We start from the raw sequence: 24720 nt of genomic DNA, 5'->3' as shown, positions 1-24720 counted from the left end.
AGGTTACAGGTATTGGAAAAAACAATCACTTTTACTAAAATCTAGTGAGATATCAGGTTGCCAAAAGCTGCCAAAATGTTGATTCACAACTGAAAAGCTGTGAATTAAAATTACTTTTATCTATAAGCATCACAACAAATACCTGAGGACAAAGCCAACTAACAGCAACAATCACCAAACCCTATGGTACCCCCAAAGGTTTTAGTATGTTAACCAATGACATCTTTTGCATTTATCATAGTCTCACCTTGACTTAGCCGAGTTGCATGTCTCAGAACTACTGATGAAAAGAACATAATGCGCCTATTTCCTTTGTCATCAGTGTGTAGTTGAGGATTTTATTCTCTGTTCTCCCTGTGTACATGTATTGTATTTGTGGGATTAGTCTGTATAATTAGAGCATTGGGATGTAACTGGAGTGTTGGTCTGTTATCAAGGCTTGTGGCAGATGCCTGTTTAAGCCCCTCACATAAACACACACACACATATAGACACACACACACACACACACACACACACACACACACAGTCTAGGCAGCTTCAGAACATGACACAGATTAGGGTTCAGATTCTCTGCTCTCTTTTTCCCTCCCCTTCATTTTCCTGATGACCCCTCCAACATTCCTCTTTCCCGTCTTCCATGAATGAATTTGGGAAAACTACACACCAGCTGACATTACAATGCTAGATACTCCAACATACAAACTCTAATATTCTTATAATATCTGATATCCTTGGTCCGGGTTGTATTCCAGAAAAAAAAAAAAGGTGTTTATGTTTTTGGTGCTTCCAATTTCTCCCAAGCAGTCTTAGTTAGATTTCCATCTGTGTAACAGTGAATTATTGGCTCCTCCAGCTAGTTCTGCTTTCAGTCCACTGTGTCTTTAAACACAAAAAAAAACACTTTAAAAAACACCAAACATCAAAATGTGCCCAGAGATGCAAGATACGCCACAAAATGACTTTTCATTTAGCTCAATGTGCTGACTAAAACCCTAAATCCTCATGCATCTGATCCTCCATTGTTCTAGTTCGAAACAGAGCAGAAATCATGGGTCAATTAATCAATCTAGATGATTGACAAAGAATTAATCATTGATTGATTTAGCAAGTAATACGTGAAGATTTGCTTGGTTTCCTTCATTCGATATCACTGCCGATTAAACTATTCAAGTTTTGAAGAAACTGAAAATACCACTTGTGAGTTTGTTTTTAAAAATGTTTTTCTGGCTGTTTTTTAAGCAAAATTCTCAAATATTTGATGTTTCAAGCTTCTGAAATATGAGGATTTAATGCTTTTGTCACACATGATAGTAAACGGAACACCTTTGGATTTTGGACTGTTCGTCAAACCAAATAAGACATCTGACACCTTGGTCTGTGGGAAATGATTTACAATCATATTATAGACAAAATGATTCACTGATAAAAAAAATAATAAAAATAATCATAAGTTGACTTTATCTTGTATGGATGGTTAAACCATGATGGTGTTGGTACTAATAACTGCAGCCTCTTCACATCAGCCTTCTCACAGCCTACCTACCCCCCCCCCCCCCCCTCACAACACAACACACACTCTTCCATAGTCCTCTCTTCTATCACCACTAAAGACACACCCACTTTCAACACACCCTCTGACACTGACCCTAAGCTCTGCGTCTCTCTTTCTCCAACACACACTACAACATTATTATCACACTGCTGTCAAGTGGTGAGGCCTGAGAGATGGCAGGACCCCAACCCGCCCAGCACACGTACACAGACACACAGGATTACCACTGCAGTCTCTCCATGAGCTCCTCCTGCATCACTCCATCCTTCCCTCAGGCTCCCTCCTCCCATCCCTCCTCACCAACATGCTCAGCAGCCTCCACAGCTAGCTAATGTTAGCACTATCACACTGTACAATGCCATGGATGGTAACAAGCACAACTGAAGTGCAGCGCTGTGAAATGTTCGGGTCATGAAGTCATCTTTAGCTCATACTACAAGGAAAACGCCAATACAACATAAATTTACTATGTGACTTTCTTATTTAACTCTGAACATGCCTACCGTAGAAAAAATGTCTATTCATGACTTAAGGGTAAAAAAAAAATATCAAGCAAAGAACCAAAAGCAGCCGACCAATTAATCATCTATGTTGTAGGGAAGGAAAGCGTACTTTAACAGTCAGCACAAACAAATTATGTAAGAATCCTGCACCGCCTTTACATTTCTTCTATTGTGAATAAACACATCCACTGAGAGTTGGCCCAATCACACAAAATCACACCAAATCTTCTTCAAATGGTATGACTGACTATATGAAAGGGTTGTTAAGTTTCCTTATTATGATTTTGACACAAAATATAAGTGTGTAATTTGGATCAAGCCCCCTGATCAATGTGGCAACCACACACACCACTTTTGTTTTTGGTGGATAAGATTATGAATTGTGACCTTTGACGCTGTTAGACTTCAATGAAAGAAGCAAGTCACTGTGTTGAATGCAGTCCTGGGATATGTTAGAACAAACTGTATTATGCTGTCCTGATTCATAGGTCATTTGAAGCAGGAACATAAAGTCACCTTCCTGAACGCAGCTGAACTCGCTCAACCCTGACTGAACCTTGTTTACTGCTGATAGAGTAACTTTTGAACTGTTGAACTGTTAAAAAAATGTGTGTGATTATACTGGCAGTCTAATCTTTTTCAGAAAATCAGGATCTTGGGAACATAAAACATCACTGATAAGAGAACTTTTAACAACAATTAATTAAATTCCCGTTAGTGTGAAATCATGTACCTACGCTGCCAAATATGTGCCTCTAACTAACTATATGAATAAAACTGGATGCATAAGATGTGTCACACACACCTAAGCTGGAAAAGTTTTAGTGGGGGAATCACATCAATTTATGCCATGAAGCAACATTCAGATGGAGGTTATCCACATTGACAGCTCACCATATGCTGTAAGAAATTCTGTCTAGGGACAAAAGCTGATGAGGCTGCTAAGCAAGACCAAGTACAAATCATCACAGACAATAAGAGGCAAACCCTTAAACTGAAGAAAACTGAACCAGCTGTTTGGCATTTTTGCTAGAAAAATTACTCACACAGAATAAATCTTCACATTTTAGAGGCTCCAACCACAGAATAATTGTTACTTTTGTCAGTTTAAACAACTGTAACGATTAATCCATTGTCAAAACTGTTTCAGTTTAATTCACTATTTATCAACTAAACAATAAATCAATTGTTTCAATTCTGATCCACATAAACCCATCACAGAATGAAAGTCAGCAACACTGCATTTAACCTGTGTCATGCAAAACTGCAAAACCTTTTTGTGGAAGTGTATTATTCAAGTACTGTACTTATTTTTACTTATTTTAAAGTTTGCACTGTTGTTTGGACAAAGCAACTGTTGGGCTTATGTGGAATTTTGAGAGCATTTGTCACTTATATATTAACTTTTACAAACTAAAAATAAAATCAACCGATTTATCGAAAAATAATCAGCAGATAAATAAATAATGAAAATAATTATTAGTTACAGTCCTATACAGAATATTTTTTAATTATCTTCACCTCAAACAACAGCAATAAAATGCTGCTTCATCATTAAGGCATGAGTTACAGTAATCTAATGATGTGATATATCATAGTTATAACAGGGCACATTTTCCTTTTTATATTACATATTTTAGTGACATTCTAAAGCAGGACTTTTGGACTGGTGTTATCTACAGGAGGTGCTCATGAAAAACAGGAAATGCATGCAAATGTGCCTTTGCACTTTAAAACCAATATCTTGGAGTTTTTAAAGCATTCAAAACAGTATACTAATAATATATATATTAATAATCATGCTGGATATGGCTAAACTGAGTATTAACAACATGGTAGTCAAACAAAACTTAGCACCGTATGAACTTTAACTCACTTGGCATGGTGTTTTCATCTGCAATTCCCCCACCTTTAAGAGGACCTGTAGGTAAGCATCCACGTTACCATGGGAACCTCACTGGTCCTCACTGACGGTAACTTTTGTTAGCCAAAACCGCTGAAAGTTCATCTGACCTCAAGCAAGATAAGTGTGCTAACTTCTCTTAAAGGAAAGGTCTGTTTGACAATCCACCCTCACTTCCTGCATCATTTCCTCGGAATCGCCTCTGATGAAGTGCTTCGCTCAACAACCACAGCCATTCTTTCTGATTTCAAACAGATACTACGGTACCCTGAAGGTGTTTTGACTGGACAGGTAACTGGGTGGGCAGCTGTGACTATCATTGGGTTTCATGTTAGCAAACGCCAGGCTTTCTGAGAAGACCTCCACCCTGGAAGTCGCTACCTGCTCTAGCGCTGTCAGCGACCTTGTTGATTCATCATTTTAGTCTCAACCGACCCCCGGCTATTAGCGAGGCTAAGGTTAACCACAGTTAACACCAGTCCGTGTTAACGATATGTCACAGATGCTGTGATTTAATATGAGCGTACTGGCTAGCTGTTAGTGATAGCTGGATTGCATCGTCTTCCAATTCCTTGTCGCTCTGGTCTTGTTCCACAGACCAATATTAGACAGCTCTCAAACATGTTAACAGGACAGTTAGAAGCTGACATTAGTCAGCTGCACCCGGTAAAAACGACCAACTAGCCGCGTTAGCGCATATATCAACGCAAGCTAGCAAGCAGGCTAACCAGTGAGAAGCTAACGTCTTTTTCATATTACTCATACTAAACTCTGTCCTTACCTCATAGTTCAGCCTCCATGGTGAAATACTGAATAAAGTAGCTCGCTGTGTGTTTATGTGGCCATATAATGTGGTATATTCTCCTAAAGTGAGCCGTTTTATCACCAAAACCCTTTCCGGTGATTCTCCTGTGGTTCCGAAATCCCGACCGACTGAGGGACAGCTGGAAAATGGGGTAACGCCGCTGACATATCGCGAGATGTCATGGTATCTATAAGGAGTTGATGTGCAATCCCGCGAGATTTTATGAGCTGTTGGCTTGCCTGGATCACAGGGACGCTGTGAGGTAAAAGGATTAGTAGCGCTCCTGCTGGATGCTGTTTACTAGGGGGGAAAATCAGTTTGTTGATAAAATATATCAAAAACCCAAAATATGCAAGCAACAAAGATGTAAGGTGAATAAAATAAAGCTATGAGAGGTGTTTTTTTGTGGAGTTTTCAACCATCATGTAAAAGGAGCACAGTAGATATGGCATATCTGTATGAGAGTGACACATAATTGATTCCACATGAATGATTGATTGAAGTTTTAATAAAGATATATTTTGGTATATTTACATTGAATATTGTATAGGTGCGTGGTACTTTTAAGATGTGGTAATCCATAACATCCAGTAGTAGGCGGTGTTGTGATAATATATTAATACCACCAGCCAAACATGGAAAGATAGACGAAGAAGAAGAAGAACAGGTCAGCTGATTTCAAGCTAGTTAGTGTAGCAGGCAAAATAGCAGGAGAAAATAAATGAATAGAGTTATTGCTAATCAAATTTGATTATCTTGAGATCCTCTGTCTGTCTGTCTGTCTGTATGAATTAACGGTGTAACAGCATGAAAGGTTTATACTGCCGAGCTGCTGGGAGTGATGCTGAGCCCAAGTTCGTTATTCAGGAAACGGTGAGTTTGTGTTTTTATTTCCAGGCTGATTGAACGATACCTGATCAGGAAAAGTCAATAAAGTGAAACCATGGCTGCACCTGCAGTCATGAGTCATCTGCTGCCGAATAGTAGCTACCAGAGCTAAATCTTAATTTGGCACATTGTTAATATTGGTTAGATTTATGCTATTTTTTATAGACTTGAAATTGAAAACCAATCAGTCTCTAATTACTTGTTCATTTTTCCAAATGAATTGCAAACCATGATGTGTTGTAGGTTTATTAGACAGAGAATTGATAGCACTGTTGTGATGAATTGCAAGGCATCCATAATGTATGACTTAAAATCTGTTTTTGTGTCTCTGTCTCTTTATTAAAACCTCTACTTGTGTTATTAAATAGACTGTGTTTGCCTTTTGCCTGTGCAGCTGATGTTAACCCAGACTGACAGCTTGTGTCTTTCTGTTTCTCTCCAGAGCCTCCCAGAGGTGTTAGGCAGCCATCAGGTCCGAGTTCAGGTGAAGGCATGTGGACTCAGCCCGCTGGACCTCAAGGTACTTAAATCACACACAGTTTATGTGGATATAACTTTCTTGACTTTCGTGCCGGTAAAGGTCACTGAATTGAATTGAAATCATTTGGTTAAATACATCAGCTCTTGCCTGACTGTAGCGATCCCTGCTGACTCCTCTCTGCTCGTCTGTCCCGTGCTCCAGTTGCTCGGTGACGTCGGGATCCAGAGAGATTTAATTCCTGTTGGCAGAGAGGTGGCCGGGGTCGTCCAGCAAGGTCGTACACACACACACACACACTTTTACATTTTTGTTACATGATAGTTATATAATAATGATAATAATAATGACTATGATAATGAATTTTAAAGAGGAATACATTTAATTTATAGTGTCCTTGCTGTGTGAGCAATAGTTTCACTGCTGTGTTTGTCTGTTTTTTCCTGCAGTGGGCCCCAAGGTCTCCTTCTTCCAGCCTGAGGACGAGGTTGTAGGTAAAAAAAACATTTCTATATCTGAGGATTAACAAGTTTAACCATAGTGGTTATTAATCATTAATATTGTAACATACGTGTTATTGCCATCTTATTGGTGTCCATATTGTCCGATACCCAGTATACATTACACCCACAGGTGTACTTGAGTGTACAGTACATTCTCACATCTTCTCTTCCCAGGTATTCTTCCCCTGGACTCTCCCTGCTCTGGACTCTGTGATGTCATTGACATAGATGAACACTATTTAGGTAGCATACTGCGCACGCACACACACACACACACACACACACAAATGCAGGTTGTGTAATATGCTTCTGTAGCAATTCTTTCCGACTTCATCTTGATGCCTCAACATTACAAAATCCTACTATACGACAGTCCAGCTCACTCTCTTCTAAAAGGTCAAGGTTCTCAGCTGCTCCACTCTGCCCTAAAAAAACACTTGTGATGCAGCGGTTTTTTAGAAGTGGTTTTTCTTTTTCCACCTTGCATCTGCACCTCATATACTTTAAAAAGAGGAAGCGGTGCTGGGAGTTTGAAAGCAGCAGAAAAGTGTAAAAAGTGCACACATCGCCCCCTCTTTCACAAGTACAGAAAGAAAATGATTTCTCTGTTCTTTTTGATGTTTAAAGAATCATTTGATAAAGTATCAACGCCATCATAAAACATTTAAAACATTTTTATTTCTCACATATCAACCAGCTCTCTCAAAGCTAGAAACTGTGATGTCATGAAAACATAATGAAATCCTATGAAACCGATTCAGTAAATGTATGAGTGTGTGTGTGTTTTCTGTTTTCCAGTTCAGAAGCCAGAGAAGCTCAGCTCAGTGTGTGTTGCGGCAGCGCTGCGCGATGGCCTCTGCGCTTACACTGCTCTACACACTCATGCTCGCATGGCAGCCGGACAGACGGTCCTGGTCCTGGATGGAGCCAGTGTACGTAAAAAAACACAAAACACAGAAGAATCAAACATCTTGGTAACGTCTCATAATGTAAAATGCATCAGTAGACCTTTGCTGTGTCTTCTCCTTCCCGTTTAAACTTTTGAATAAATGCCAAAAAAAAACCAAAAGATTTTCAGATTTTCATACATTTCCTAACAAGCCCATCTCCTCTCCCGCCTCAGTGTTTCGGCCTGATGTGCATCCAGCTGGCCTCTTACCACGGAGCGAAGGTTCTGACGACGTCACATTCGCCACAGAAACACACATTCCTGGAGCAGCTCCGGCCCAGCGTAGGTCCGTGCGGGCCAGTGCTGTGATCTGTAGGAAACTTGTACAGGCTTTTAAAGCTTTGAACCCAAACTCCGCCAAGTGTCTGTGAACGGTTAAAGCTGCACTTTCTACAAAATCACAGCAGTTATATAAGGAACGGAGAACTACTCTTGTCTGATCATTTCATCCTCTTTTACTCCGCTTTCATCTTTAATTCCTTTTCCTTTCTCTCTCTTCACCTTCATATTTTCCTCAGGCGTTCAGGATCCTTTAGTAGGTGAGATCTTTTCTTTCTGTCTTTCTGACTGACTTGCTTCCTTGTTGGGTTTCTAATTCTTATAATAAATCGTTGTTGTTTAACTTGTAATTGTCAGTAAGATGTGTGTCTCTCATCTGTCTGAAGCCAGGATTATTGTAGTCTACAGCAAATCATAACAGTTAATTTTAGTTGTACTATTTGTCTTTTTATTTATTTTATTTTTTAATATTTTGCAGTTTATTTGTTGTTTATATCATGTGTAATTTAATTAATTTGACCAAAAGGAGTAGTTTAAAAGGGAGACAGAGTGGAAAAAAACATTTTATGTCTAAAATCTGCTGCCACCATGTGGAGAACATGAAAAACTGCAACAGTTCAACTTGAATGAGCTTTGGATGAGATGTTTGGTGTAGTTTTATAGTCGGTTTTTCTGTTTTAAATGTGAAGGAAAGTGACTCATGATTTCATGTGGCTGTGTCTGTGTGTTTGAAGCCAGGGTGATTCAAGTCTATAACGGCTCATCAGACCTGCTGCCACTGGTCTTGGAGGAGACAGGAGGACTGGGAGTGGATATAGTCATAGACTCTGGAGGTAAAAACACATATTCACCGTTAACACTGATGCACATGTGTGATTGTAAAAATCACACATGTGCATCTAAATCTGTGTGTGTGTGTGTGTGTGTGTGTGTGTGTGTGTGTAGTTCGTCTGCAGGAAGACAAGGAACCAGAGGAGACGAAACTACTTCCACACAAACATGACATCATCAGTGTGCTGGGAGTCGGGGGGCACTGGGTCACATCCCAACAGGAACTGCAGGTGAGTCAGATATAACAGCTGCAATTTACACCGATTACTTCACAGCGATTAATTAATTCAATATTGATTATTAGAAAACATATTGCATTTTAAATTTATTCACAATTTAACAATATTTGAATGAACAAATGAGCATTTCTGTCAGTTTATCAGGCTAAAATCGAGATTACCCCCAAAAAGCCACACAGGTACGATGACAGATCAGTTATGTGCCAACAACAAGATACAGAAACAGAAAAAAAGGGCTAATCAAACCATTTTGAACAGCAATTTGCAAATTCAGTCGAATTCAAGAATCACACTGTCAGACAAAGCTGAGTTTAGCCTTTTTAGAAAGCATCTTCATTCTCAGTCAGCATATAGTTCTCGTGGCTTTAAAGTGTTCGAGTAGTCGAGTGAATATTAAAAGTGAAAGTAAACCTGCTCCGTCTTTAACAGCGTTTTTTTTATCACCTCTCTGTTTTGTTTTTTTACAGTTGGATCCTCCAGATTGCAGATTATTGCATTTAAAATCAGCCTCTGTGTCGTTCCTCAACCCTGAAGTCTGGACCGCTTCATCAGCTCAGCAAGGGAGATACCTCCGTATCCTTTTCCCACAAGTGTGAAATCTAAAACACATGCAACATGATCGGGCACATACAGTACACGGTCTCCTTTAAGGTCTTTGTGAGTCCTTAACAGCCTTTTACAGATATTCTGAAGGACATTGTGGAGAAGATGTCAGCTGGAGTACTCAGGTAACTTATAAAACACCTCAATCATACTGTGGGGTTGAAAGGTCCGTCACGTTAAAGCCCTGGTGTGTAAGATTTCCTGCAGACTTATGGGTAGATTCATAATACTGAATACCAATTCAGCTTCCCCAGTGACATTTAACAGGATGAGCAGTTCATAAAGTGGATGGATATGTAAATTAAATTAGATCGAAGCTGGATCTTCATACAATTTTAATATATAAAGTTATCTGAATCTTATTATCCAGACAGGGGAATGTCACATGACATGATTTCTGGTCATTTTAGAAGTCGCCTGGTGCAGCTTTAAATATATTGGAGGTATGAAACTGAACAGAGCTCACAGTTGAGTTTACAGTTTTAAGACCGCTGTAAACGTGTCACTGCAGACATTTTTTCTTGACACCGTCATGTGACCTTCAGCCAAAACTGCCAGAGCAATAAAAGGATTGACAGCCCACTTTTTTCTCAAGATGCACTCGCTACAATCCGACCTAATCAAATCCAATCTGTCTGTCTGGTTCCAATCTGCCTCTCCAGGCCTCAGCCCGAGGAGGCGGTCCCTCTCTATGAAGCGACGGTTGCCATGGAGACCGTGCAGCGTCACCAAAAGAAAAAAGCCGTTGTTCAACTCTGACCAAAAATAATCACATTCTGCTGCGACGTGAGACAAACACGGCCCACGGTTCAACAGGATCAGGGCTTAAACTGTTTAATGCAGCCAGTGAACATGTACAAACAGTTGTTGTTTTCACTCGTTAAATTGTTTATCACAACATGCGTCATGTGGGAGACGGGGAGATAGACCTGATGCATTTCCATTAATTGGGCTAATACTGAGAAACAGACACATTAACACCTATAATCAGCGTCTCTGAACCTTTTTTTTTTACTTTAAACCACAGGAAGAAACCGTTCTAACCGCGGAGTCAGTGGGTTTCCTTCAAATACACACTCAGCCTCTGGATCTGTGTGACTTCACGTGAGACTACAACCCCACACCAAAGCCTCTGTGGTCGCTTTAGATATCTTAAAGAATCCATGCACCTCCGTTTGACTCAATAAATACTGATTTTATTTTTTTTAAAAAGACAACAGTTCTGGTGATTTAATGAAAGAGTTGATTTTGATGTAAATAAAAAGTTTTGTGTGAAGAACTTTGTAATTACTTGAAAAAAATCCTCTTGAGTGGAAGTGATAAGAGAATTTTTGTTTTTTTTTAATTACTGTGCCATTTAATCAGAAAAGAAATAAAACAACACGAGAGCTGGAAGTGCCTCTTTCTGACAGATCTGCCGCTGTGTTTTCTTCTTACATGAGTCCAGAAGGCTGCAGGAGTCATTTCAGTGCTCTGTATCAAATGATGGTGGTGACGAGACCTTCATCGTCTTACTTAGTGTCATCATAACAGGGCAGATGCTCTTGCAACATACCTGGAATCAAACCTGGTTCCAGGACGTCGGGCAGTTCTGCTGCCGTGGTCAGACCTAATGGTCGACAAGCAGAACAAGAACATGGAGGCTGTCCAGCGTCACCAGTTCGGCCAATAACCTCGCTTCTTGTTGCGACTGGCAGAGACCAGAGCGCCAATCGGATGTCAGCTCACAGTATCGACACCAGGTTGGCATGACAACGGTTCGTCTGGTTGTCTCATCATGCCTTGCAGCACCTCAAGACAGCGCCCCAGGATGCACCTCTCCTCCCGTCGCAGTGACCTGACCACGCCTAGCTGCTCCCTGACTGACTGGTCACACCGCTGCATGAGGTCCGCGATCTAAACACACACACACACACACAGCATGTAGAAAAACAGGTTGTGCTGCATCACTGGAAAATAGTTAAGAGTGTGTGTGTACACACACCTTGTCCAGAGCTGTGTGTGTGTCTTGCAGCAGTCGCTGACAGAGAGTCTGTGCTGTGTGGACGCTCCACTCCTCCCTCTCCTCACACACCGCCTGGCCAAGCAACACTGCCTTCCACTGGTGACTGTGGAAATATACACACACACATGCTGACAGCAGAACGAGCAACTGGACCTTATCTTTTATGTTGTGCAATTCTGCGTGTGTGTGTGTGTGTGAAGACTTACTACAGTGTTTGTGGCATGGACAACAGTCTGAGAGCCGTCATCAGCCTCCAGCTGGGGCCGTCGCTGGATACGGTGAGGTTTCTGACAGCGAGGAAGAGCGTCACATTTCAGATTTATTTTTAAATTTTATTTCAACTCTGAGGGTTATTCAGCCAACGGATGAAAAAGGACAGTGACTTAGTTTACAGCCTTTGAGTAAAGACATTTAACATGAGAGAAAACATGTTTCAAAAATGGAAACCTGTCCAACACGACACGACACGACACGACACGACACGAACCAATAGAACAATGACATGGGAAAAGGACTCACTGAAGGAGGCTGTTCTCCTTGAGGAACTTGATCTTCCGGTTCAAACTCACGTCGCCTCTTAAAACATCACAAAGAAGATCTGAGGGTTCGGGGTCAAACGTACAGGTACAAAGTTAAACATGTAAAAATGACTGTGTCACCTGAATCTTTTGGAAAACACAACAAGGTAGTGTGTGTTGTATTCAACTGGTGTCAGCAATATCTTATACAGTGTGAAAAAACCACTAGAATATCAACAACCTATGTCTACATAGACAACACTGTGGGGGTTGCCGGGGGCGACAAAGCCGTACTCCAACAACAGCCGCTGGTTATCGTGGGAACCGTAGTTTATGAAGGCCTGCTGGAAGCGCGCTGTCCCAGAAACGCTCCTGATTTCATAACATCTCGTCACGTCGTTGAAACTCGCTTTTACCTGAGAAAAACGTATTTTATGATATTTGTGAAAAGTCGAGGAACGTCACAGATTCTGTATATGAAGAGAAACACACCCTCAATAATTTAGACAGATACACGACATCTTGTGTACAGGTAAGTGTAATGTTTACCTGCACGTCGGGCTGGTGGTTGAGCAGGTCCAGGAAAGGAGCTAAAGCATAAACATCCTGTCCGGACAGGAAGTTGTTGGATGGGTGGGACATGAAGACAGAGCGTGTGTTGACACTACACCATGCCCACCTGGAGGAAGATGAGTGGGGGGGGTAACAGCTTAATAACCTGACAGGTGAACAGTCCAACAGATTTTAGTCTTGAAACATTTTCATCTCAGAAACTGTTCATTCAGAGATCTATCGTTACTAAACGTTAACGACAGATACTAAAATAAATAAAGCACAGCTCTTTGCTTTAGACTGGCGTGTGTGTGTGTGTGTGTGTGTGTGTGTGTGTGTATGCACTTGTGAATACCTCAAGGCTTCATACGTCAACACCTCCTCCACAGGCTGATTCAGGATTGGCTGCAGGGATCTGGATCAAAAATAAAGCTTGGTATGTTTTTTGACGTTGTTCTAATAAGGACGACTGCACTCTTCTGCAGAATTACATGTTTTATATGTGTACAGACACGTTGCTGTATGTGTTGCAAGGATTTGATGGTAGTATGACGTCGCCTTGACACCTATAAAACCACAACACCATATTAAATAAAATGCAAAATACAGTTTCAAAGAGGTTAGAAGAGTCATCTAAATACCAAAGACACTACTAATCAAACACTGTTTTGATTTAATTTGGATTCTTGTCTCAACACGCTCGCACACATAACCTGAACGACCTGCTTCAGTGACCTGTGCGCCGGACTCACCTGAAAAAGTCCTGATTGGAGGAATGGATTTCTCGTACCGCCTCCCTCTGCTCCAAGGCCCGCCTCCGCACACAGGCGGGCAGAGCGGTCACGACGTCGTCGGTGAAATAGGCGGGGCAGGTGTAAGTGGTGGGCAGCACGTCGATGTAGGGGAGCCAATCAGACGCCTCCCCTTGGTGCCGCTCACACACCAGGAAGACGCAGAGCGCCAACAGGGGAGAGAGGCGGCGTTTCCAGCTGCGGAGGGAAAAATTGTGTCAGTTTGGTTCATTCTTGTTCTGGCTCCTCCACCCTCAGCCTCTCCACTCCACCTCCACCTCTACCTCCACCTCCACCTCCACCTCCACCTGTGCTTTCGTGTGTAGAGCAGCAGGAAGTACAAGTGAACTATAAAACAGCAAGTCTGAAAAGGTGCTGACTGACAAATGAAATCCCACAGGACAAAGAATGAAGGATCTGATTGTACAGTTATTACTGGGCCACTGAAAAGATCATATTTGCATCTCAGTATTTTATATTGTTTTTACTCAGGTGTGTTTCTGTGTTTACCTCTTGATGTACTGTCCCAGGTAGCTGTCCAGAACAGTTGAGGTTGTGAGGAGACAGGACTCTGGTAGAGAAATGAGCAGCTGGCCAGGCTGACAGAAGAACAGAGTCAGACAAAGAGATTTAAACACTCTACTATCGCACGACGACAGAACCGCTGACACATTTCTACTCTGCTGATGCACAACACTTCATCCACAGATCAATATCTGTACGAAGCGTCAAACATCGAAGCTCTCAACAAAACTCATCAACCCAAAAGTCAAAAGTCATTTAGATCTCAAGCAGTTAAGCTTGAATGATATTTACTTTATAAATAACTTGGTAAATCAACTCATTAAACATATAAACAGTGTCCATGAGTGTAATTATTGCTGATTTAATACATGACTCTTTCTTTAAAATCAAAAGTAAAAACAGCAAAAACAAAATGAATATACAAATTTATGAATGTATAACTTACAACAGACTAAGTGATAAATTAAGCTTGAAAATTGAGATTCTTCAAAGAAGATTTTGCCTAAAGTTCATTTCTATAAAAGCACATGTAGGTGCAAAATATGTCCCGGTAAAATATAAAAACAAAAAAAGCATAAATATTGTTGTTGGTTGCTTGGTTCTTTATGACATTCATTACAGTTTATGTAAGTAACCTGCATTACCTACAGAATGTAGCAACCTATTTAATCAATACACATCAGTCTGTATCAGCTGTCTTACCTTTATAGCTCTGAGAGTCTGCAGTCCTCTGCCTGTGTCTGCATGGAGAAGGGGAGGACATATACACACACACACACACACACACACACACACACACACACACACACCCACACACACACACACACACACACACTCTGAAACTTTAACAGAGTTTTTGCGGTTATTAATCAAGTTCGACTGAAAACATTTTAAGACATCTTTAACACAGCACGGAATAAATTCAATACCATTTTCAGCTGCATATAACAATAATTCCCAGCAATATAATTAATCAATTAGTATAACCTGCAGCCATACATGGATTACTGTGCAGGACTGCAGGGCACAGTGTATGAAGTGACTGTTAATACTTTAAGTTAAAAGACTACAAAGATAAAATTATCCTAAAGAGATGCAAAAAAGCTACAAAGAGACGCAAAATGACTACGAATGAGACGGCCGCGTCTCTTTCAGTCTGGAAGACCTATGTAGGAAGGGTGGGGTGGGGTGGGGGGTTAACTCGCCTATGTCCAGGGGCCCATTGTCTCATACTCCTTCCAGGCCTGGACACACATAAGCACCATTTAAGACTTTAATACCTTCTAATGCCTTTTTTTTTTAAAAATGGAAGTGGATTCAGTGTTTTTTAAAGACGTGTGACGACCCGCAGACATCCCGTTTACGTTCTACAACAACTAACCAACAACTAACATCTAACGAGTAAACAAACCTACTGAGGTTTTATGTACAGGACATAAACGTATATAGGACCAACTAGGACACCAGAGCCGTACCGGTGAAGAGGGCTGGCTGCAGCAGTGTCGAGGTGAATCCTCGCTGGTGAAGAAACTTCATCAGCTTCACATACTGCAGCTGGTGACACAGAGAGACTGAAGAAACAGACAGAGACAGACTGGTGATGAAAGAGACCAGCATGGACAGCATGGAAGGGAGTGAAACACAAGTAACATTACAGCAGTAAACTTGTTTATACCCGACTGGACAGTGCTTTCACTTTTCTGCCTCCTCTTCCTCGCAGCTCGTCCAGCCCGACGGCCGCCACCCCTCATGACCCAACCTGAGCCCGTGGACCCCTGTGGTGGTCAAACACAGATACACACAATAAACACACCTTAAAAAAGTCGACCAAACCAACTCTACAACTTTCGGAAGCTATAAAGCTCAAACTAATATCCCCACTTATCTTCAGATCACTATCAGCAAACTGTAATAAATGATCCAAACTGTTGCACATGCCTCAATTACTGTTGACTTTTTTTGTTTCTATTTCTAGGTTTATGAAGTAAAACATACATAAAACTATAATTTAAAGTAGGAAAAGAACACAGTTTCTTATGGCTAAAAGACGCCAAACGGCTGCAGTGTGGTATCCACAAGCCTGACATAGGACATACAGCACCTGGCCTAAACTGAATGTCCTCTACAGGACAGGAAGCATCTCTAGAGTAGATTTTGAAACACTGGGTCACATGACATGGAAGCTGTTACAAAAATATTTGTATTGAAAGTGATCAATAAATAAAGTTTCAATTGTGGTTGAAGGGGTGAGCACTCTGCAGGATATGTAGCCACACCTAATGATAACATTTCCCTTAAAATATTCCTTATACATAGACAAAATACTAATTTACCATGAACCATGTATTGATTAAAAAATGATCCGCGGGGGCAGGTGAGGTCCTGGGCTGGGGACAGCGATCACCAGACACCGGTCGGTTGCTTCGAGGTCTTTTTTTTTTTTTTTTTAAAGTGAATATCTAAAGTAACTTCAAACTAATTCCACTGCGAATCACCCCAAACCTTCACTGGTGCAGTAACCAAACCCTGACTCCCCTGCATACATCACACCCATCATGCACCGCGCCGAGAGCAAAAGTCTATCAATCAGCCTAGATACTGTGGATGCAATACAATGAAAATCCAAGTACAATACCTATAAAATGTTCATGTTAAATCTTCATCCTGCACTGCGGCACCATGAGTGCTTCTTAAACCCACGTGGTCAGTGTGTTTTGTTTCCGGGTATGCGCAGTGACAATGCGCGAAACTCCCTCCGGCCATCCTCTCTCTTTCTTTCCCGTCGTTGTCTCACAGCGCTTCACTCCTCTCTGCAGCTCCACCACCGCAGCTTCACCCAGCACCACGACACCAGATCACAGTAAGAAGCGTCCGCCTCACTTCAGAGTTAGTTAGCTAGTTAGTAAGCTACTACAAATATAGTAAATAAAATATAAATATATATCGCTGGAAAACGCTGGAAAACGCTCGGATCAGCCAGTCAGCGTTATGCAACTGAAATCAGGCGAAAGGTCCTCTCTTAAAGCTGACAATGCGTCATGAAACAGGCGACTCTTGATATTTCCTTTTGTCTTCAAATGCAACGAAAGTAACGTTTACTTTCACACCCCTATTTGCAGTAATAATCCTGTATAAATCCTTGCACCACCGGTTCTCATGGAAGTTTGCATCAGGACCCAGGGTCATATAACAGTTGCCCCAGTGTTGATAGTATGACTGTGCACTTTTTTACTTTTTAAAGTAATTTGTTTATAATTAATTGTCATTTTCAGGTTGAAATCATGGATATTTTGTTGGTTCTAGACCCACCTTGGACAACTTTTAATTCTGTTTTGACATAAAATGTATAAACTGAGACATTTAGCTTCCACTTTTAATACCTAAATTAAAGCCACAGTTGCTTTATTCCAGTTTTCTCAGATTATTACACAGTTATATTTGGATTTCTCACTGTTTTCTCCCTGCAACTGTCACCATGACTCAGCAAATCTTATCTCTTTTTCAATCAGCTCTCCTCCATGTCTGATAACTGAGTCAGAGTTTATTTGGACAGAGTTGAGGAAGTCTCTTGGCTGATAACTGTGTGTGCGTGTGTGTGTGTGTGTGTGTGTGTGTGTGTGTGTGTGTATATGTGTATATGTGTATATCTACTTTTGTGAGAGTGCATTTTTCTCCTGTGTTTAATATGTGAGTTAATACACTGACGTCTCTCTATTTGGACAGACATGGCCACCAAGGTTGCCGTGGTAACGGGCAGTAACAAGGGCATCGGACTGGCCATCGTCCGGGCGCTCTGCAAGCAGTTCCAAGGAGACATTTACCTCACCGCCAGAGACGTGTAGGTATCTCACCTGGAAACACCTGGGCCAGGATGATGTGTAGGTCACGTGCATAATATCTTAGCTCTGTTTTTCTTTTTGACGTGACTTTTTCGTTGTCGCTGCAGCGGCCGTGGTCAGGAGGCCGTGCAGTCTCTGGCCTCAGAGGGACTGAAGCCCATGTTTCACCAGCTGGACATCAACGACCTGAACAGCATCACCACCGCCGCTGCTTACTTCAAGGACAAGTACGGAGGAGTGGACGTCCTCGTCAACAATGCCGGGATCGCATTCAAAAGTAGGTGTGATATATGGATATAATGTACGTTATAATACACTGGAGTCATACGTGCAAAAATGCTACATACAGATACGAGATTAGCACCAGCAGCATCAACCTTTAGTCTTATACCAGTAATAGCATTCAAAACATACAGTATCTCAATGTCAGCCATAATTACAATTAGTATTAGTAGGAGTATTAGTATTATTATTAGTTGGGTTGCACAATTATGGCTATAATGACAATCACCTGCATCTATATTTAAATCTATATAAACTGAATATATATTATCATTATGTAAGACCTAATCTGAAATTTACATTTATTTCAATCACAATTTCCTTTATTCATACGGAATCTATTGTTCTTTTATTGAGCTAAAACTAAAAACATGCTCAGTAGTAACAATACGAAAATGCCACCAAACCATTAAACTAAATATCAGGAATTTAGCTCTACTTGATAACTTTGATTATTTGCCTGAATAATGAAACAGCTTTGAAGGGAAAGAGTAATCACAGGGTAAAAAACCAATGAACGCGTTTGTTCAAACTCTGAAAAAGCAGCACTTGACTTGATGCAATTCAGTCGGCACTCTAAATGCAAAGCAATCAATCAGCGCTGCATCCAAGCACTGCAGTTAATTATATATCTTGTATTTGAGTTTTAGAATATGTTTGAACCAGGGGGCTTTAATTTGTGCCCAGGAAGTGACAATTACATCATGTTAATGCTCTCTCTCGCTCTCCCCAGTGGCAGACGACGCTCCTTTTGCCGTCCAGGCGGAGGTGACGCTCAAGACGAACTTCTTCGCCACCAGAGACATGTTGACTCACTTCCTGCCGCTCATCAAAGCAGGAGGTAAAGACGCAGACCTGGACCAAGCCTGACTTTCTTTGACTGAGAATATGAAGTGTAAACAGAAATACAGATTTTGCAGATGTTTGTAATAACGTTTGTGTTTTTTTAAGGTCGCGTGGTGAACGTCTCCAGCTTCGTCGGCTCCCGTACTTTAAACCAGTGCAGCCCGGCCCTGCAGCAGCGTTTCCGTAGCGAGGACATCTCCGAGGACGAGCTGGTGGGACTGATGCAGCAATTCGTCGACAAGACCAAGAAGGGCGAGCACAAGGAGGGCGGCTGGCCTGAGACGGCGTACGGAGTGTCCAAGACTGGACTGACGGTACGATCGATCAGTCTGTCTGCAGAGTTTTGATCAGTTGTCTCACCTGCTGAGGCTTTAAAATAGATTCATATCGACCTCTAGAGTCACTGGTCTGAACCACGGCGCCAAAGATTTGAGAGACTGATTGAAAGAAGACATTGATTACACACATATATGTGTCTCTGTGTGTGTGTGTTTCAGACGCTGTCTATGATCCAGGCTCGACGTTTGTCCAAGGAGCGACCGAATGACGGGGTAAACACTGAAATACAACGACTTTAAATCAAACAACAAACAGAAACCAACCACTAAAAAGTCGTATAAATAATGTTAATGGGACTTTATATGCTTTCATATGTTTTTATGATTTAACGTGTGCAATGAATCACTTTTGTGGCTCTGTGTCACTGCTGACATAAATGTTCATCATGTGGATTGTTATTATTATTATTTATTTTTTTTTTACAGATCTTGCTGAATGCCTGCTGCCCAGGATGGGTGCGCACCGACATGGCTGGTCCCAAAGCACCCAAGTCACCAGACGAGGGCGCTGTCACCCCGGTTTACCTGGCCCTGCTGCCGCCCGGAGCCACAGAGCCTCACGGAAAGTTTGTCTCTGAAAAAGAGGTTCAGCCGTGGTGAAAGGGTTAAAGCTGTGTGTGTGTGTGTGTGTGTGTGTGTGTGTGTGTGTGTGTGAGTAAATGAAATAGTGCCAGTGTTTGTACCAAAACAGTAATTTGCCAAAAACTCAGAATAGATTCAATCTTTCCAAAAAGAATCATATTCACCATTAAAAAAATATACGACAAGCATAACATGATCTGGAATCTGCGTGTGTGCGTGTGTGTGTGTGTGTGTGTGCGTGCGTGTGTGGATGTGTGTGTGCGTGTGTGTGTGTGTGTGTGTGACTGATGGGTTACTTACAACAGTAACCATGCAGTGCTGGCTAATCACTGGTGTTGATGAATCTCAATTTTTGCTTTTGTTTCACTTTGCCTTCAGTTTTATAAACATTTAAATATTTTTTACAAGGAAAGAAGAAACTTTGTCTTAAATGGATGAAAATTAAATGTTCTGAAGTCAAAGAATATAAAATGCTTTTCTTGCAAAAATGCTTTTCAGTGCTTTTTCATTGAGATATTTCATTGCCAATAAAGAAACTTACCAACAAATGAACTTTAAAATCCAGAATACTACTTTTTTAGACAAATAATATATACAACATATAACATACGTTCTGCACCCTTCATGTATTAGCTATGCTGATATAACAGGTTGTACCTGCGCACATATGCACACATCATCAAACAAACACTCGTGGTGTCCTTTTAGATTTTATATTACTGACATTGTTACATTGAAAGAGAAAAACACAAAATGATCAGGTGTGTTCAGTTTCCACAGGTACAATATAAAGGTCAAGTCACATGTAGGTTTCATTTAACCATATAACTCCACCTAGTAATTCTACTTTATAGACACATTTATGGACATTATTTATGAGCCACATGTGGGTGTGGGATGTTTAGCTGTAGAGCTGGAGAAGCACAAAAAAACCCCAGATTCATCCGATCTGAGATCAGCTGTCATGTTGTTATAGGCCCAGTCTCTCTCGACGTTATGGTCTAACGGTTGTCTCTTTTATTTTAAGTAGCTAATTCTTTTTTTTTTTGTCTGAAATCTGCCAAATTGCCAATTTTTTAAAATATTTTTTAGCTTTAGAAGATCCAACAAGTGTCTAATCTAAAAGACGGTAAACTCCTGTAGCCCAAAGACGTGACGCTGGTGTCCTCAGCTGCAGCTGTGGTCCTGCTTTTATTATTGTTATGTCTTTGCAGGCTCAAATTGTTAGAGGAGGGAAAACAAAAGGCCATTTTTACCAATATCATTTATTTCACTGTAGCCAAATGTAATTTTGACTTTGCCCTGAAGTGTTTTGTATCTTTATTCATCTCCAAAATGTGTTAGATACATAAGCCTGGGTTTTTATATCTTTCTCCACCACACCGAATGAAATCCAAACGCCCAGAGGCCTTGTTAATGCCAAGTGCAAAGAAGGTCAGGGAAGGAAATCTCTTTCATATTGTTTTTGAGTGATAAGAGCATGATTTGTACAAAAATGTTCCCAGATTTTTCTGCTTTATCTCTCGTGCTTCCCTCTTTGTCCGTTTTAATTCTCGAGTCAATAACAGAGTATAGACTGTGTAGAGCTTATATATTCTGTGTGTGTGTGACGGTGGGAGTTGTAGTCCTGTCAGACGGGAGTAAAGCCCCGATTACCTTGTAGATAATACAAATCCACACGGCGAGAGAGAGACGGAGAGAGAGAGAGAGAGAGAGATGATAATCCTCTAATCCCTGCTGCCTGCCAAGGGAAACCCCATCACACGCTTGCTTTGATAATCACAGTGACCATGGTTATCATTGGCTGTAATTGCCGCATGAGCATTATAATTACTTTATTGATCCTGTGGTGGGGAATTCCCCCGGAGCTGAAACCCAACAAGTGATGCAATATACACAGTGATCGATACCAACGCTGTCCACATGTAGCACATAATAAGATCTGAGGGGAACCGCTTTTACTGATGACTGGTTCTAATTGATCTGAACTTCAGCAGCCACTAGGTATTTAGCATAATTGACATTTTGTGTGATGTTAAATAGGTTTAAATTTCTCCATTTTTAAGACAAAATGGAAATGGACAAATGCTCATGGGATTTATAAGTTATTGGGTGTTTTTAATTTAACAGTCTTTTCAAAGAATAACTAATAATCTTGACCAGATCACCTTTCCCTATCGTTTTGTATTTAACCTTATTTTATTCTTTCTATTCTTTCCACTCCCTCATAATAATTTCATTCACTCTATTTGAGTTGTACCCCCTTTGCTCCAGCTGGGTTTTTCTGCCCCCCCCCCCTGCAGGGAGCTCAGCATGAAGGACGAGTCTGCAGAAAAACTCACCTTAATGAATATAGAGAAAATAAAAATCTAAAAGTTCTAAGTGCATTTACTTGCTGCAGTTCTGACTGTGAGTGTGAAACACGTTCAGGCCGGTAAAAGTGAAGTCAACTTCAAAGTCGCACCACGCAGACTAAATTAATCCAGCAATCATGCTCAGAGTCAGCCTTCATCTTCTGATGGACGTGCTAATGAAGCTGATGTTCTCCATCTGAACTCCATATGTACGCTAATTATTCTCCGTGTTAGGACTTGATTCATGAGCAGGTTAGAAACTCTGTCATATCGGCTGGAAGCAACACCCACTGGCTGATATTTGACATATAAATCTAATTAAAACACATCGTATAAAACCTGGGTTTACTATCGAACTTCTCAAACAAGCTGATGTGACCCGATGACTGTTTCTGATCACCTGATGTGGCTGAAAATACCAATCCTCCCGTGTTGCTTTAACATTTTTTGACTCAGTTGGGTACCACTGTCTGATAAATCACCCTTTAATTAATGGCTTTGCTTTATCGAGCATTTACAAGCCAATAAAAAAAGAATAACTTGGGTTTCCAGGTCGTGGAAAATCCTCCTCCAGCATCACATTTTTCTTTTTCTGGGTGTGGCAACAATACGCTTCAGTACAAAATGAATGGATTAATGTAAAAGAATCTTTTATTGATGATTTATTAGTCTTTACTTTCCGTTAAGTTATAACTGTTAGTAAGTCATTAATAAAAACACCATGAGTTTCTCGCCTCTAAACCCCGAGTATACGGAGACTTATCAGAGAGTGGTACTCCACGAAGACATGAACTCGTCATGACTCCGGTTCAGTGGCTGCAGAATAATCACAATAGTTGCTGTGACTTTTCTAATAATCCTTTCGCAGCCTGCTGTTGTCCTCTTTTGATCAGTTCTCCAGGCTGCATCTGAGGACGCAGCCACAGCCACTAATCCCAAAAATCACAAGAATCTTGTCACAAACATTAAGACTTAAGCTTCTTAACACTTTCCGAACTTTTCTTTGCATTCATCCTTTTGTTCCTCGCAGACTGGGTTATTTGGCCCAGGGTAAATCCACCTAAACTCTAATTATATTGTTATATTTAGAGAAGAGACTGAGGGAGTTTGCTAACCTTCTTTACCTGTCAAGAAATTATTCAGACTGAGATTTGTGCTTTGTCTCAGTGTGTGGTGTCAGACTGATGAAAATTATGTAAGTGTTAGACCATAAAGACAAGAAAGCAAAAAGTAATTGTTGAATTTTAAAATTTTAATTGATGTCTTATGATTTCTTCTGACAGGACGTCGCGACTGCAGCTTTCATCCTCCAGTAAATAACGGTTTGTCAAACATCTATCCTGACCTTTAACCTCTCCTGTGTCTTTATAACATTGGATATACAGCTGTTGTCGGCATCAGCTGGTGCAACTGAGGACGCTATAATCCAACAGAGATGGAGAAAAGTCAAACTTTCTCGCCTTCTCACCTGTAGCAGATGTAATTAGTGAGATTTAAAGGTGCTGGGAGTTGGATTTTGTTACCTTTTGGCAGCCAAAAGCTTAGCAGTCTTTGTAGTAAGCTCAGCTAACTTGCTGCTGGCTCAAGGACGGGAGCTTGACATCAACCTTCTCATAAAACCGACAAGCATATCTCCCAAAATGTTGAATTATTCCTGAAACGGGTTGACACCTCAGAGAGCGTAGGTCCAGTAGATGGTCAGAGTGCTCAAGATTCACTGTCTTCCGTATCTTCCTGTCTTTCAGATGGTTAATTTGGCTGCTCAGGTGAGGCCCTTTCACTCTGCTCTGCCCGCTCGCCTTTTGTTCAGAGTGACACTTAATTGCCACAGAGCCTCTACAACCCATTTTAAATTGGCACAGCTTTACATTCTAGTCGTATTCTGCGGTTTCTGGTGGTTATACACCCCATCAAACAGCAAATCTGGTCTCACATTCGTTGCTTCAACCTCTGGTGGTTAGGCTAAGTAAGTCCCCGGCCTGGGCCAATGTGAATACTCCACATCTGAGCTGTATTCAGCGGGCCGCAGGAAACTGGCAGTTTCTCTCCTCCACGGACAGCAGAGAAATGTATGGAAGAGAGAGGGTTCTGCTGTTTAGTTTAGTTTAAGGAGAATAAATTCATTACATCAGAAAAAAAATTAAGGACAGTACAATTTTTTTAATCCAACTGGACTCAGAGTGACTACAGATCTACGTACGCCTCACTTGTTTTTTAAAACAAAAAAAAATAAAATTAAAATGCACACCAAACGATCTGAAAACAAAAGTAAACTCCCAATGTTCAACGTGCTCTAAGTGTATCAGAATGACGATACTGTCGTGGCTTCCTATCCAAGACTTTTGAACTGTTTGAACCTAAGATTAGGATCACTGTATGTAACCTCAACTACATTTTTTATTTTTTGACCGTTTACACATACTTTGTAAAATATTTTGTCTGTGCTTGTAAGTGAAATACTTTGTTACTCTGTCCTCAATGTTCGACGTAAGACGTGAAAATTTAAGCCAGTTTGCAATTTTTGCAAGCTTAGCAGCCGCCAGGTGCATCTT

General features: G+C 40.9%; 4 protein-coding genes across 7 annotated transcripts in view; 2 read left to right on the top strand and 2 right to left on the bottom strand.

Annotated features, from left to right (window-relative positions):
* The window catches only part of itsn1 (intersectin 1), a 39100-nt gene extending 34190 nt beyond the window's left edge, over window positions 1-4910 (bottom strand). For both annotated transcript variants that reach the window (XM_022748143.1, XM_022748144.1), the window contains exon 1: window positions 4743-4910. The gene's annotated coding sequence lies outside the window, so the exon portion shown is untranslated. The remainder of the gene's footprint in view (window positions 1-4742) is intronic.
* cryzl1 (crystallin zeta like 1) lies at window positions 4168-10947 on the top strand. Of its 2 annotated transcripts, XM_022748147.1 has the most exons (14): window positions 4168-4252; window positions 5573-5639; window positions 6097-6174; window positions 6337-6409; window positions 6582-6626; window positions 6810-6878; window positions 7434-7567; window positions 7759-7870; window positions 8103-8123; window positions 8598-8696; window positions 8809-8924; window positions 9401-9506; window positions 9616-9661; window positions 10199-10947. In XM_022748147.1, exons 2-14 carry the CDS (start codon window positions 5574-5576, stop codon window positions 10293-10295), a joined length of 1062 nt encoding a protein of 353 aa, XP_022603868.1. In that variant the 5' UTR covers window positions 4168-4252; window position 5573; the 3' UTR covers window positions 10296-10947. The 2 variants fall into 2 exon arrangements, with proteins under 2 accessions (XP_022603868.1, XP_022603869.1); XM_022748148.1 differs by lacking the exons at window positions 4168-4252; window positions 8103-8123 and having other exon boundaries at window positions 5401-5639.
* Window positions 10948-11034: 87 nt separating this feature from the next.
* On the bottom strand, window positions 11035-16679 carry setd4 (SET domain containing 4). 2 transcript variants are annotated; one of them, XM_022748146.1, is made up of 13 exons: window positions 16563-16679; window positions 15603-15702; window positions 15403-15498; window positions 14630-14667; window positions 13913-14001; window positions 13364-13600; window positions 12967-13026; window positions 12609-12738; window positions 12301-12475; window positions 12061-12139; window positions 11748-11828; window positions 11521-11644; window positions 11035-11432 (listed from the first exon to the last, which is right to left on the bottom strand). In XM_022748146.1, exons 2-13 carry the CDS (start codon window positions 15676-15678, stop codon window positions 11256-11258), a joined length of 1362 nt encoding a protein of 453 aa, XP_022603867.1. In that variant the 5' UTR covers window positions 15679-15702; window positions 16563-16679; the 3' UTR covers window positions 11035-11255. The 2 variants fall into 2 exon arrangements, with proteins under 2 accessions (XP_022603867.1, XP_022603866.1); XM_022748145.1 differs by lacking the exon at window positions 16563-16679 and adding an exon at window positions 16261-16335.
* An 8-nt stretch (window positions 16680-16687) lies between these two features.
* cbr1 (carbonyl reductase 1) lies at window positions 16688-20366 on the top strand. The gene is made up of 7 exons (XM_022748149.1): window positions 16688-16787; window positions 17651-17765; window positions 17874-18043; window positions 18782-18889; window positions 19000-19208; window positions 19392-19445; window positions 19659-20366. The coding sequence occupies exons 2-7, from the start codon at window positions 17653-17655 to the stop codon at window positions 19830-19832; spliced, it is 828 nt and encodes a 275-aa protein (XP_022603870.1). The 5' UTR covers window positions 16688-16787; window positions 17651-17652; the 3' UTR covers window positions 19833-20366.
* Window positions 20367-24720: the final 4354 nt, after the last annotated feature.

Source organism: Seriola dumerili, unplaced genomic scaffold, assembly GCF_002260705.1.
Source record: "Seriola dumerili isolate Sdu_G_001 unplaced genomic scaffold, Sdu_1.0 BDQW01000120.1, whole genome shotgun sequence".
Taxonomy (NCBI): domain Eukaryota; kingdom Metazoa; phylum Chordata; class Actinopteri; order Carangiformes; family Carangidae; genus Seriola; species Seriola dumerili.
Note: the sequence above shows the minus strand (reverse complement) of the source record. Positions and strands in the feature narration are given on the sequence as shown.

What these genes read in the sequence shown, in the direction of transcription:
- setd4 (XM_022748145.1), bottom strand. An exon ending in TGAAAGCACTGTCCAGTCGG is followed by an intron (nt 15,499 to 15,602) that starts GTATAAACAAGT and finishes CTGTTTCTTCAG; the next exon opens with TCTCTCTGTGTCACCAGCTG. An exon ending in ACCACCAGCCCGACGTGCAG is followed by an intron (nt 12,476 to 12,608) that starts GTAAACATTACA and finishes CGTTTTTCTCAG; the next exon opens with GTAAAAGCGAGTTTCAACGA.
- cryzl1 (XM_022748147.1), top strand. Translation starts at nt 5,574, where the DNA reads ATGAAAGGTTTATACTGCCGAGCTGCTGGGAGTGATGCTGAGCCCAAG. An exon ending in GGCCGGGGTCGTCCAGCAAG is followed by an intron (nt 6,410 to 6,581) that starts GTCGTACACACA and finishes TTTTTCCTGCAG; the next exon opens with TGGGCCCCAAGGTCTCCTTC. An exon ending in TATAGTCATAGACTCTGGAG is followed by an intron (nt 8,697 to 8,808) that starts GTAAAAACACAT and finishes GTGTGTGTGTAG; the next exon opens with TTCGTCTGCAGGAAGACAAG.
- cbr1 (XM_022748149.1), top strand. Translation starts at nt 17,653, where the DNA reads ATGGCCACCAAGGTTGCCGTGGTAACGGGCAGTAACAAGGGCATCGGA. An exon ending in TGCCGGGATCGCATTCAAAA is followed by an intron (nt 18,044 to 18,781) that starts GTAGGTGTGATA and finishes CGCTCTCCCCAG; the next exon opens with TGGCAGACGACGCTCCTTTT. An exon ending in AGGAGCGACCGAATGACGGG is followed by an intron (nt 19,446 to 19,658) that starts GTAAACACTGAA and finishes TTTTTTTTACAG; the next exon opens with ATCTTGCTGAATGCCTGCTG.